This window comes from Mytilus californianus, unplaced genomic scaffold (assembly GCF_021869535.1).
Source record: "Mytilus californianus isolate M0D057914Y unplaced genomic scaffold, xbMytCali1.0.p SCAF_7, whole genome shotgun sequence".
Taxonomy (NCBI): Eukaryota; Metazoa; Mollusca; class Bivalvia; order Mytilida; family Mytilidae; genus Mytilus; species Mytilus californianus.
In genome coordinates this window covers 78,209,859-78,223,475 of record NW_026262723.1, presented here as the reverse complement: position 1 = coordinate 78,223,475, position 13,617 = coordinate 78,209,859, and the positions used below count along the sequence as shown (strand labels likewise).

The following is a 13,617-nucleotide window of genomic DNA, read 5'->3' as shown; positions in this document are numbered from 1 at the left end:
ATTACTGTGTACTGCGCATGCGTAAAGTATTCTTATAAATTTGTAGACACTAAAACGTAAAATAGGAAATCATTTAGTATCAAATTAAACGAGAGACAAAGATATTTATTACTAAGCAACTTAATTTAAAAAAGTGATAATTTCCTGCCTTTTGTTAACCGCGAAACCAATCCGTAGATGAATCCGGATTCATTCTGAATTTATTATCTACTTGTCACTTCCCGTTTTCATTTCGTTTAAAAATAGAAGGTAAACGTGATATATTCTCGATTAATTTACAATGTACAGCCATAACAATCGTTCCATTAAGGATTGATACAAATCCTTGTTTCCAACTTCAAAGAAATGAATTTCAAATTTCGATTTAAATGTCTTTACAAGGATAATGATTACGCAGTGAAATAGTCGTTACAAGTTCATTTATGGGAATTATGCTGTGGTTTAAAAAAAGAGGCACCCAACTTTTGTTGATCAGGAATGTCCCCTGCAAATACCTGAAGTGAAATTGAAAACTAGATTTCTGGATCCCTGTTCTTATCTTCATATTTAGGTATCACATTAGTCAAATCATGCAATGACTGCCTACATCAGCAGGCCTATGGCCTACAAAGGTCCTATTCCTTGAAGGACTTAGGTAAAGCTAGAAATATATGTCCTTGATTCATTGCTGTTACCCAAAATAAGGTTAATTTTCATCTCGCGCAAAAGTGACTAAAGCCCTCAAAATCCTAGCTGAAACCCTGCCTGATTTTCATGGTTCATTGGTCAATGTTAAGTTTTCTTGGTTAAGACTGTTTCTTAGAAACTATAAGCAATAGGTCAGCTATGTTTGGTTTATTGAATGATTGTCAGGTGTACATGTATTTCTCGTTTGGTTTATCTGACCTTGACCTCATTTTCTTGGATCATGTTAAGTTTATGTGTTACTTATAGTAAAGCTTTATATTTAGGACTATCAACATAAAATCAATGGTTAGTAAAGAAGGCGAGACATTTCAGCGTGTGCACTCTTGTTCTACATTGGCTAGAGGTATAGGGGGAGGGTTGAGATCTCACTAAACAAGTTTAACCCTGCCACATTTTTGTGCCTGTCCCAAGTCAGGAGCCTCTGGCCTTTGTTAGTCTTGTATGATTTTTAATTTTAGTTCATTTATATGTTTTGGAGTTTAGTATGACGTTCATTTTCACTGAACAAGTACACATTTTTTTAGGGATTTTCTCAATGTGTTGAAGACCCATTGGTGGCCTTGGGCTGTTTTCTGCTCTTTGGTCGGGTTTTTGTCTCTCTGACACATTCCCCATTTCCATTCTCAACTTTAAGTTTTAAAATATTCAGTTTGGGTCATATGAATTTAATATCTATGCACTAGATGGAAATAATGTCAAGTGATGTCATACAAAAAAATCCACAATAATTGTGGAGCTCCTGAAAAAAGTCAATAATTGATCAAATATCAGTTAAACATAACAGATTCTGTTGCTACTTGCCATGTAATGCGATAATTCTCGTTTGATAATTTGAAATTTAATCATCTTGAAAAAAAAATATTTTCTTGATGTTATGAAGAGCAGGATTTGAATTTTATATCGTAATTTTTATTTAACTACTAATCCTTTTATTTTTAGTCAAAAGAAGATGGATTATTTGTATGTACAGATGATAATGGATCAGATCAGTATTTCAGTTTAATTATACCTGTAAGTTAGAAAGATACAAATTACAAACTTGTCTCTCCAATAAACTATTTAAAGTAGTATAGGAGGAAAACTTGTGACAGCCATCTTTATTACAAATGATCTGTACATATTTTTGTCTCACCTCAAAAAAGTCCAGAAAGTGAGACTTAGTCGTGCTGTTTCTGGTTGCAGTGTCGGCGACATCAACAGTGAATTATTTTGTGATTTGATGGGTTTAAGGGGAACCACTAGTGGTAATCTTGTTTTGTCAATGATATATGGTATGCAGTTGTATAAGCATGGCACATATCATTTCCATTAATATTATGTTACCGTCCTCCTCAAACATGGTTTATTGACTTGGAAACTTAAGACTTAGTTTACATGTATTAGTTTGTGATTAGATCAGTTGAAGGGGAACCACAAATGGTGTGTCAATGGTATATATTTTGTATGCAGTTGTGTTATGATGGGCCTATCTCATTTCAATGTAGATTATTTTTCCCTGTCCCCTCAGTTTTGGTCTAATGACTTTAAACTTTTGCATAGTTTACATTTTAAGTTTGTGATCAGGTCAATTTAAAGGGAGCTACTATTGATCAGTCAATGGTATTTGGTATGCAGTTGTATTATCATTTACTATTTCCAGGGAGGTTAAATAGCCCTGCACCTTCAGTCATGGTTCTTGGACTTTGTATGTTCTACATAGTTTACATGTTACAGTATTGCCATTTTAATTTCAACATTTGCTTTATACTATCATTATAACATTCAGGTGTGACATGTCTCTGTGTCAACAGTTTATCTGGAATAGTAAATATGTGGTAAAAATATAAGAACTTTCTGTTTTAGGACTTAGAAAAGATTGGACCAAATTATGATCCATTAAAATCATTTCAAGCTCTTCAACCTGCAGTCAAAACCAACATAGCACCAGAAGGAACTGGTAAGTGACGCAAACAGATTAAATACAGACTGTAGAAAGAAACATAGCACCAGAAGGAACAGGTAAGTAACACAAACAGATTAAATACAGACTGTAGAAAGAAACAACATAGGACCTGAAGGAACAGGTAAGTAATGCAAACAGATTAAATACAGGCTGAAGAAAGAAACAACATAGCACCAGAAGGAACAGGTAAGTAACGCAAACAGATTAAATACAGACTGTAGAAAGAAACAACATAGTACCAGAAGGAACAGGTAAGTAACGCAAACAGATTAAATACAGACTGTAGAAAGAAACATAGCACCAGAAGGAACAGGTAAGTAACACAAACAGATTAAATACAGACTGAAGAAAGAAACAACATAGGACCTGAAGGAACAGGTAAGTAACGCAAACAGATTAAATACAGACTGAAGAAAGAAACAACATAGCACCAGAAGGAACAGGTAAGTAACGCAAACAGATTAAATACAGACTGTAGAAAGAAACAACATAGCACCAGAAGGAACAGGTAAGTAACACAAACAGATTAAATACAGACTAGAAAGAAACAACATAGCACCAGAAGGAACGGGTGAGTAACGCAAACAGATTAAATACAGACTGTAGAAAGAAACAACATAGCACCAGAAGGAACAGGTAAGTAACACAAACAGATTAAATACAGACTAGAAAGAAACAACATAGCACCAGAAGGAACAGGTAAGTAACACAAACAGATTAAATACAGACTAGAAAGAAACAACATAGCACCAGAAGGAACAGGTAAGTAACACACACAGATTAAATACAGACTGTAGAAAGAAACAACATAGCACCTGAAGGAACAGGTAAGTAACGCAAACAGATTAAATAGACTGTAGAAAGAAACAACATAGCACCTGAAGGAACAGGTAAGTAACGCAAACAGATTAAATAGACTGTAGAAAGAAACAACATAGGACCTGAAGGAACAGGTAAGTAACGCAAACAGATTAAATACAGGCTGTAGAAAGAAACAACATAGGACCTGAAGGAACAGGTAAGTAACGCAAACAGATTAAATACAGGCTGAAGAAAGAAACAACATAGCACCTGAAGGAACAGGTAAGTAACGCAAACAGATTAAATACAGACTGTAGAAAGAAACAACATAGCACCTGAAGGAACAGGTAAGTAACGCAAACAGATTAAATACAGACTATAGAAAGAAACAACATAGCACCTGAAGGAACGGGTAAGTAACGCAAACAGATTAAATACAGGCTGAAGAAAGAAACAACATAGGACCTGAAGGAACAGGTAAGTAACACAAACAGATTAAATACAGACTGAAGAAAGAAACAACATAGGACCTGAAGGAACAGGTAAGTAACACAAACAGATTAAATACAGACTGAAGAAAGAAACAACATAGCACCAGAAGGAACGGGTAAGTAACGCAAACAGATTAAATACAGACTATAGAAAGAAACAAAATAGCACCTGAAGGAACAGGTAAGTAACACAAACAGATTAAATACAGACTATAGAAAGAAACAACATAGGACCTGAAGGAACAGGTAAGTAACGCAAACAGATTAAATACAGACTGAAGAAAGAAACAACATAGGACCTGAAGGAACAGGTAAGTAAAGCAAACAGATTAAATACAGACTGTAGAAAGAAACAACATAGCACCTGAAGGAACAGGTAAGTAACGCAAACAGATTAAATACAGACTATAGAAAGAAACAACATAGCACCTGAAGGAACGGGTAAGTAACGCAAACAGATTAAATACAGGCTGAAGAAAGAAACAACATAGGACCTGAAGGAACAGGTAAGTAACACAAACAGATTAAATACAGACTGAAGAAAGAAACAACATAGGACCTGAAGGAACAGGTAAGTAACACAAACAGATTAAATACAGACTGAAGAAAGAAACAACATAGCACCAGAAGGAACGGGTAAGTAACGCAAACAGATTAAATACAGACTATAGAAAGAAACAACATAGCACCTGAAGGAACAGGTAAGTAACGCAAACAGATTAAATACAGGCTGAAGAAAGAAACAACATAGGACCTGAAGGAACAGGTAAGTAACACAAACAGATTAAATACAGACTGAAGAAAGAAACAACATAGGACCTGAAGGAACAGGTAAGTAACGCAAACAGATTAAATACAGACTATAGAAAGAAACAACATAGCACCAGAAGGAACAGGTAAGTAACACAAACAGATTAAATACAGACTATAGAAAGAAACAACATAGGACCTGAAGGAACAGGTAAGTAACGCAAACAGATTAAATACAGACTGAAGAAAGAAACAACATAGCACCAGAAGGAACAGGTAAGTAACACACACAGATTAAATACAGACTAGAAAGAAACAACATAGGACCTGAAGGAACAGGTAAGTAACACAAACAGATTAAATACAGACTGAAGAAAGAAACAACATAGGACCTGAAGGAACAGGTAAGTAACGCAAACAGATAAAATACAGACTGAAGAAAGAAACAACATAGCACCAGAAGAAACGGGTAAGTAACGCAAACAGATTAAATACAGGCTGAAGAAAGAAACAATATAGCACCAGAAGGAACAGGTAAGTAATACAAACAGATAAAATACAGGCTGAAGAAAGAAACAACATAGCACCAGAAAGAACGGGTAAGTAACGCAAACAGATTAAATACAGGCTGAAGAAAGAAACAACATAGCACCAGAAGGAACGGGTAAGTAATGCAAACAGATAAAATACAGGCTGAAGAAAGAAACAACATAGCACCAGAAAGAACGGGTAAGTAACGCAAACAGATTAAATACAGACTGAAGAAAGAAACAGTCAAAACCAACATAGCACCAGAAGGAACGGGTAAGTAATACAAACAGATTAAATACAGACTGAAGAAAGAAACAGTCAAAACCAACATAGCACCAGAAGGAACGGGTGAGTAACGCAAACAGATTAAATACAGGCTGAAGAAAGAAACAATATAGCACCAGAAGGAACGGGTAAGTAATGCAAACAGATTAAATACAGGCTGAAGAAAGAAACAACATAGCACCAGAAGGAACGGGTAAGTAACGCAAACAGATTAAATACAGGCTGAAGAAAGAAACAACATAGCACCAGAAGGAACGGGTAAGTAATGCAAACAGATAAAATACAGGCTGAAGAAAGAAACAACATAGCACCAGAAGGAACGGGTAAGTAATGCAAACAGATAAAATACAGGCTGAAGAAAGAAACAACATAGCACCAGAAGGAACGGGTAAGTAACGCAAACATATTTAATACAGGCTGAAGAAAGAAACAACATAGCACCAGAAGGAACGGGTAAGTAATACAAACAGATTAAATACAGGCTGAAAAACGGGTAAGTAACGCAAACAGATTAAAAACAGACTGAAAAAATAAACAACATCAATAGGGAAAACAATAGTACAATAAAGATCCTCAAAAGGGAAAAGTAGTACTCAAAACAACCTAAAAAGTGAAAAAATAGAACAATAAGCATCTCATAGAGGAAAAGTACAAAAATCATCTCATAAGGGAAAAATAGTACAATAAACAATCTAAAAATGAAACAGATGAATAAGACAGCATACTCGAGTAGGACGGGTAAGTTAAATAAACATTACAAAGGAAAATGAAACATGTTTGATGAAACAAAACAGCCTCAAAAAGAATAGCTTAATACAATAAACAATCTGAAGAGGAATAGAATGATGAAACAGCTCTCAAAAAGGGTACAAAATACTCGTGCTGGTATAATAAACATAGGCCAAAAGGAACATATTTGAAAATAATCAGTGTAAAAGGGAACAGATTAATGAAATCATACTCTGTAATGAACTGCTTTGATTTATTCAGATGCAGCAAAGTAACAATATATTTTTTTTTCAGGAAAGGGTAGAGGTGCCAAAAGAAAAGCCCCATTAGAGAGTTCACAGCCAGGATATAAACTGAAAAGAAGGTATATTTGATTTCAATATATTTATTTTTAAGATTTTATTTTCATAGTATGAATGTAGAATGCAATAGAAGATGCAATAAAAATAAAGCTTTGTTAGAGTTCATGTAAATGTGCTTTCAATTTGAGTGTCACAAGCATGTGAGTTGGACATATTGTGTTTGTCCTGTCTAGTTGTTTTTGTCATATAAAAAAATCAAGTTACTGTCATTTGTCATTTTGACATATTTCTTTAAGTCAAAAACAAACCTAACTGTAGCATAAGATAATACTGTGGACAATACTGCAGATTTATTTATTTCTGTGGGTACCAATTTTTCTGGATTAAAGAAAAATTATATTTCTTGGGGATTTGCCAAAGTTTCCATACGAGCCTTTAGGAAATTTGTATTTTTTGTCGAGCTGCGACTTTTGTCGCAGAAAGCTCAACATAGGGATAGTGATCCGGCGGCGGCAGCGGCGGCGGCGTTAGCTAACTTCTTAAAAGCTTTATATTTTAGAAGGTGGAAGGTCTGGATGCTTCATACTTTGTATATGGATGCCTCATGTTACGAAGTTTCCGTCAGTCACATGACCAATGTCCTTGACCTCATTTTCATGGTTCAGTGACTACTTGAAAAAAAAGTTAAGATTTTTTTGTAATGTTAAATTCTCTCTTATTATAAGTAATAGGATAACTATATTTGGTATGTGCGTACCTTGCAAGGTCCTCATGCCCGTCAGACAGTTTTCACTTGACCTCGACCTCATTTCATGGATCAGTGAACAAGGTTAAGTTTTGGTGGTCAAGTCCATATCTCAGATACTATAAGCAATAGGTCTAGTATATTCGGTGTATGGAATGATTGTAAGGTGTACATGTCTAGCTGGCAGGTGTCATCTGACCTTGACCTCATTTTCATGGTTCAGTGGTCAAAGTTAAGTTTTTGAGTTTTGGTCTTTTTTTCTAATACTATATGCAATGGTTCAACTATATTTGGTGTATGGAAATATTTTATGATCTATTTGTCAGTCATGCAGTTTTTTTTTTACCTTGACCTCATTTCCAAGGTTCATTGCTCAGTGTTAAGTTTTTGTGTTTTGGTCTGTTTTTCTTAAACTATAAGCAATAGGTCAACTATATTTGTTGTATGGAAGAATTGTTAGCTGTACATGCCTGCCTAGCATGGTTCATCTGACCTTGACCTCATTTTCATGGTTCATTGGTCAATGTTTAGTTTACTTGGTTAATGTTAAGTTTATGTGACAGTTGTAATAAAGCTTTATATTTAGGACTATCAACATAATATCAATGATTAGTAAAGAAGGTGAGACATTTCAGCATGTGCACTCTTGTTTAAACATTTAAATTTGGTTTGCTTCTACCAATGAAGTCCAAGAAAATTGGTATCTAGGGAACAATAATGAATCCACAGTAAATGTAAATAGTAGCAGACTTTTTATGTTCCTGCCACAGCAGAGGGGGCATTAAGTATAACCCTTGTCCCTATGTACGTCCGTCCCAAAATTAGTAACCAAATGTTATGAAACTTATTCACAAAACACAAATCAAGTTTGAATTTGGTGGAGTCACTTTTACCGTTTTAGAGTTATGGCCCTATATAAATGGAAAAATTGCCGAAATGTTTAGTTTCCTTTCTCTTACTTTAGTTTGTCTCAACCAAATGTTATGAAACTCATACACAATGCTTATTACCATAAAACACAGATCAAGTTCGAATTAGGGTGGTGTCACTTTTACAGTTCTTTAGTTATGTCCCTTTTTACGTTATATGCAAGCAGGGGCATCATCTGTGTTTCATGGACACATTCTATTTATATAAACCTTTTGTCTTGAAAAGAATGTGTATTTTTTTTTTCATGAGGCTTTTATTTTCTGGCAAATGGGGTGGTTGTTACTGCTGACAATGTCAACAACAAATACCATGTTTCTTCATTATTAAATGATTCCTAATCATAATGTGTGTAAACAGTCAGTATAGATTTAAAAATTTTGATAGAACTACTGTGTGTAGTGTTTTCTTGATTTTCTGTATTGTGATTTGAAGTTGACCTTGAAATATCATGAAAGTTTGATTACCACTGAAAATTGTTTATGCAGTATAAGATCTAAGTAACAATTCTCTAAAAATTATATTTTCTTTTTAAGTGACATAGGACCAAGTACAAAAGTTGCAGTGCATGGGTATCCATTGGAACATCCTTACAACAAAGATGGCTACAGATATATTTTAGCAGAGTCTGACCCTCATGCACCTAATAGACAAGCTTTTGATGAAAGTGTTGACTGGGCAGGCAAACCTATCCCTGGTTACTTGTACAGAACATATTTAGGGACAGAAGTTTTACTTTCACTAAATGACAGAGGTAAAGCTTCCAATTTTAACATATGAAATTGTTCTGATATTATTTCATAATAGTAATGTGTAAATCCAGTTTGTGATGAGTCAATGACATATTTTAAGTAAGCAATGAATGGGTAATTTTGGGTAAATAAAATAGGATACAGACCCTAGTTATGAGCTCTGTTATTCTTTACATGGTGGTAACATAGATGTAGGTGGGAGCTGAAAATCATATACCAGAAAGCTCGTCTATTTTGGTATAAAGATAAGGAGATGTGCTATGATTACCAAAGAGACAACTATCCACCAAAGTTCAAATGGAGTGGATGTAAGCAATTATAAGCCCCTCTACGGTTTTCAACAATAAGAAAAACCCTATTTTGTCTATATTGAGTCAGTGTAAAACAGATGAAGCATAAATTCAAAATTTCTAACTGAAATATTTTATTTGATACAAAAATAGAGAAAAAGACTTACGTCTATAAAATTATTGAATTGTTTGTATCTGAATAGAAAATATCATTTCAGTAAACTTTTTTAAAGTCAGGATTGGCTATTTTACTGAACAGAATTGTTATTTTCAATAGCACCACAGTTAAAGATATCTGATGACAGACTAAGTGTGACTGGAGAGAAAGGTTATAGTATGGTTAGGGCTACACATGGTGAGTATTGGTTTGTATAGGAAGGTAATAGTATGGTTAGGGCTACACATGGTGAGTATTGGTTTGTATAGGAAGGACTTTGTGACAAAAAAAAGATCTAACTATAAAGTAAGGTTCATAATGTTACATTTTAAAGTATGTTTGGTTAAAATTGAATAATAGATAAATAGACTCATAAAATGAACAGATTAGATTTGTCAATGTGCAGAAAGTGTGAACTTAGAAATGGTTGATTGATGTATACCAACAAATAAGATGGTTGATTGTGTTCAACAAGTTTGGGTCAAATCTTTTTCTCAGATACTATAAGCAATAGGACAACTATATTTGGTATATGGAGTAATTTTAAGTTGTACATGCCTGACTGGTAGTATTCATCTGACCTTGACCTCATTTTCATTGTCCATTTGTAAATGTTAAGTTTTTATGGTCAAGTCCGTTTCTCAGATACTAAAAGCAAAAGGTCAACTATATTTGGTGTATTGGATGACTGTAAAGTGTACATATCTTTCTGGAAAGGTTTTATCTTACCTTGTCCTCATTTACATGGATCATTGATAATGCTTAGTTTTTCAACTTTATGTGATAATTGAAGTAAAACCTTTAACTTAAAGAATTTGAACATAAATTCAATTATGATCAGTAAAGCAAGTGAGATATTTCAACATATGGACTTGTTATAGAGATGTTAGAAATACAAAGTTATGTGTAAAGAAGATAGGTTTTTAAAACATATATTGACTATTTTTCAGGTGTAAGAAGAGGGTCTTGGTATTATGAAATTATTGTAGAAGAAATGCCTGCTGATACAGCTTGTAGAGTAGGATGGTCACTATCATTAGGTAAATATTGAGAGAAAAAATACTTTATGACACAAAACCTGTATAAGATGTTGGTTTGACATATTTTTTAAAAGTCTTAATTATTATTATAGTGTTTTATAAAGAACAATAATTATGATAGACCATTGTTATTGTCTCCCTGTGACGAAAGTTGCAGTATACGAGACATAGGTATTACCATCAAGTGGCGGCAGCGGCGTAAACTATTTGTATAAAGCTTTATATTTCAAAAGGTAGAAGACCTGGATCCTTCATACCTTGTATGCAGATACCTTATGTTATGAAGTTTCCGTCTGTCCATGACTCATATGCCCATTGTCCTTGACCTCATTTTCATGGTTCAGGGACGGCTTGAAAAAAAAATTACAGTTTTTATGTCATGTGAATTTCTCACTTATTATGAGTTATAGGATAACTATATTCGATATATATGGGTTCCTTGCAGCGTCTACATGTCCACCAAACAGGGTTAACCTGACTTCGACCTCAATTCATGGATCAGTGATCAAGGTTTAAGTTACGTGATTAGGTCTGTTTCTCAGATACTTCAAGCAGCAGGTCAACTATATGTGATGTATGGAATGATTGAAGGGATACATGTCAGACTGGCAGGTTTAATCTGACCTTGACCTCATTTTCATGGTTCATTGCTCATTGTTAATTTTTTGTGTTTTGGTCTGTTTTTCAAGAACTGTAAGCAATAGGTCAGCTATGTTTGGTACAATTGTAAGCTGTACATGTCTGTCTGGCAGGTATTATCTGACCTTGACCTCATTTTCATGGTTCATTGGTCAATGTTAAGTTTTTGTGTTTTGGTCTGTTTTTCAAGAACTGTAAGCAATAGGTCAGCTATGTTTGGTTTATGGAATGATTGTAAGGTGTACATGTCTGTCTAGCTGGTGTCATCTGACCTTGACCTCATTTTCATGGTTCATTGGTCAATGTTAAGATTTTGTGTTTTGGTCTCTTTTTCAATTACCATAGCAATAGGTCAACTATAATTGGTGTATGGAAAGATTATAAGGTGTACATGTCTGTCTAGCCAGTATCATCTGACCTTGACCTCATTTTTCATGGTTCATTGGTTAACGTTAAATGTTTGTGTTTTGGACTGTTTTTCAATAACCATAAGCAATGGGTCAACTATAATTGGCGTATGGAATGATTGTAAGGTGTACATGTCTGTGTGACAAGTTTTTATCTGACCTTGACCTCATTTTCATGGATGTTTAAAAATGTTAAGTTTATGTGATAATTGTAGTAAAACCTTTATCTCAGACTTTCAACATAAAATCAATGGTCAGTAAAACAGGCCAGACTTTTCAGCATGTGCACTCTTGTTTTGAATATTGTATAAAACAACCATTATCAAATAGCCAATTTGTCTCTCCATTTTGCAAGTTGCAGAAGCAAGTCTGTTTTTCTGCAGCATAGGGAGGGGGTCAATCATCGTAAAAGTTTGTGATTAGATCAGTTTAAGGGGAACAACAAATGGTCAGTCAATGATATTTGTTAAGCAAATGTATTAGCATGGATACATCTCATTTCCATGAATAGTATTTTGCCCTGACTTCTCAGTCACGATATGTTGAAAAAGTTGTTTGGTAGAAGAGAAAAACCATAGTTTCATATAGTTTTTGTCTTGCTTGGAGGGAGTCCAAAAAGCAAGTTGGGTGTGCTATTCCATCTGCAACATCAACAATGTATTAGTTTATAATTAGATGTGGAACCACTAGTGATATATTTGGTATGCAGATGTACAGTCAAACCTCATTGAGTCGAAGTTGAAGGGACAGGATGAAAGTATTCGACTCAGCCGCAGTTCGACTCATCAGAGGTCGAATGTGTGGTAATAAATTTGGAATGCATGAAAAACGGTATGATATTTGAATGTGTAAACTATATTTTGACCATTGTGCCTTTTTTATATGACAATTTATGATTGCGTATTCAAGCTTATAGTAATTAAACACTTCTTAAGTACAGATACAAAATATTCACAAATTAAATCAATACACAAATATTTACAAAGGTCAGCCACTAAAAATTATGGAATCACTTGCGGAACGAAGCAAATCCTGAGACATCACCGATTTCCATTCAATTATTGTAAATTGTTTCATAATTGTCTTAATCCTTTTAATTATTGTGATTAATGAACTTTACTTCAAACAATTCATTTAATCCCAGCTGGGGTCAATTGAATTTGTTTCATTTTTAGCTCACCTGGCCCGAAGGGCCAAGTGAGCTTTTCTCATCACTTGGCGTCCGTCGTCTGTCATCATCGTCGTTAGCTTTTTACAAAAATCTTCTCCTCTGAAACCACTGGGCCAAATTTAACCAAACTTGGCCACAATCATCATTGGGGTATCTAGTTTAAAAAATGTGTCCGATGACCCCGCCAACCAACCAAGATGGCCGCCATGGCTAAAAATAGAACATAGGGGTAAAATGTAGATTTTGGCTTATATCTCTGAAACCAAAGCATTTAGAGTAAATCTGACAAGGATAAAACTGATTATCAGGTCAAGATCTATCTGCCCTGAAATTTTCAGACAAATCTGACAACCTGTTGTTGGGTTGCTGCCCCTGAATTGGTAATTTTAAGGAAATTTTGCAGTTTTTGGTTATTATCTTGAATATTATTATAGATAGAGATAAACTGTAAACAGCAAAATGTTCAGCAAAGTAAGATCTACAAATAAGTTGTCATTACCAAAATTGTCAGTCGACCCCTTTAGGAGTTATTGCCCTTAATAGTCAATTTTTAACAATTTTTTGTAAATTTTTGTAATCTTTTACAAAAATCTTCTTCTCTGAAAATACTGAGACAAATTTAACCATACTTGGCCCTAATCATTATTAGGGTATCTAGTTTAAAAAATTTGTCCGATGACCCTGCCTTCCAACCATCATGGCCGACTTGGTTAAAAATAGAACATAGGGGTAAAATGCAGTTTTTTGTTTATATCTCTGAAACTAAAGCATTTAGAGCAAATCTGAGAGGTGGCAAAAATGTTCATCAGATTTAGATTTATCTGCCCTGAAATTTTCAGACGAATCCGACAACCCATTGTTGGGTTGCTGCCCCTGAGTTAGTAATTTTACAAAAATTTGGCAGTTTTTTTTTATTAGCTCACCTGGCCCAAAGGGCCAAGTGAGCTTTTCTCATCACTTGGCGTCTGTCG

General features: G+C 34.5%; 1 protein-coding gene across 24 annotated transcripts in view; it reads left to right on the top strand.

Annotated features, from left to right (window-relative positions):
• The window catches only part of LOC127709037 (set1/Ash2 histone methyltransferase complex subunit ASH2-like), an 85,882-nt gene that overhangs the window by 22,969 nt on the left and 49,296 nt on the right, over nucleotides 1-13,617 (top strand). For all 24 annotated transcript variants that reach the window (XM_052214330.1, XM_052214336.1, XM_052214356.1 and 21 more), the window contains 6 exons: nucleotides 1,627-1,698; nucleotides 2,530-2,623; nucleotides 6,511-6,580; nucleotides 8,727-8,944; nucleotides 9,510-9,587; nucleotides 10,340-10,429. In XM_052214330.1, coding sequence (XP_052070290.1) covers nucleotides 1,627-1,698; nucleotides 2,530-2,623; nucleotides 6,511-6,580; nucleotides 8,727-8,944; nucleotides 9,510-9,587; nucleotides 10,340-10,429 — 622 coding nt within the window. The remainder of the gene's footprint in view (nucleotides 1-1,626; nucleotides 1,699-2,529; nucleotides 2,624-6,510; nucleotides 6,581-8,726; nucleotides 8,945-9,509; nucleotides 9,588-10,339; nucleotides 10,430-13,617) is intronic.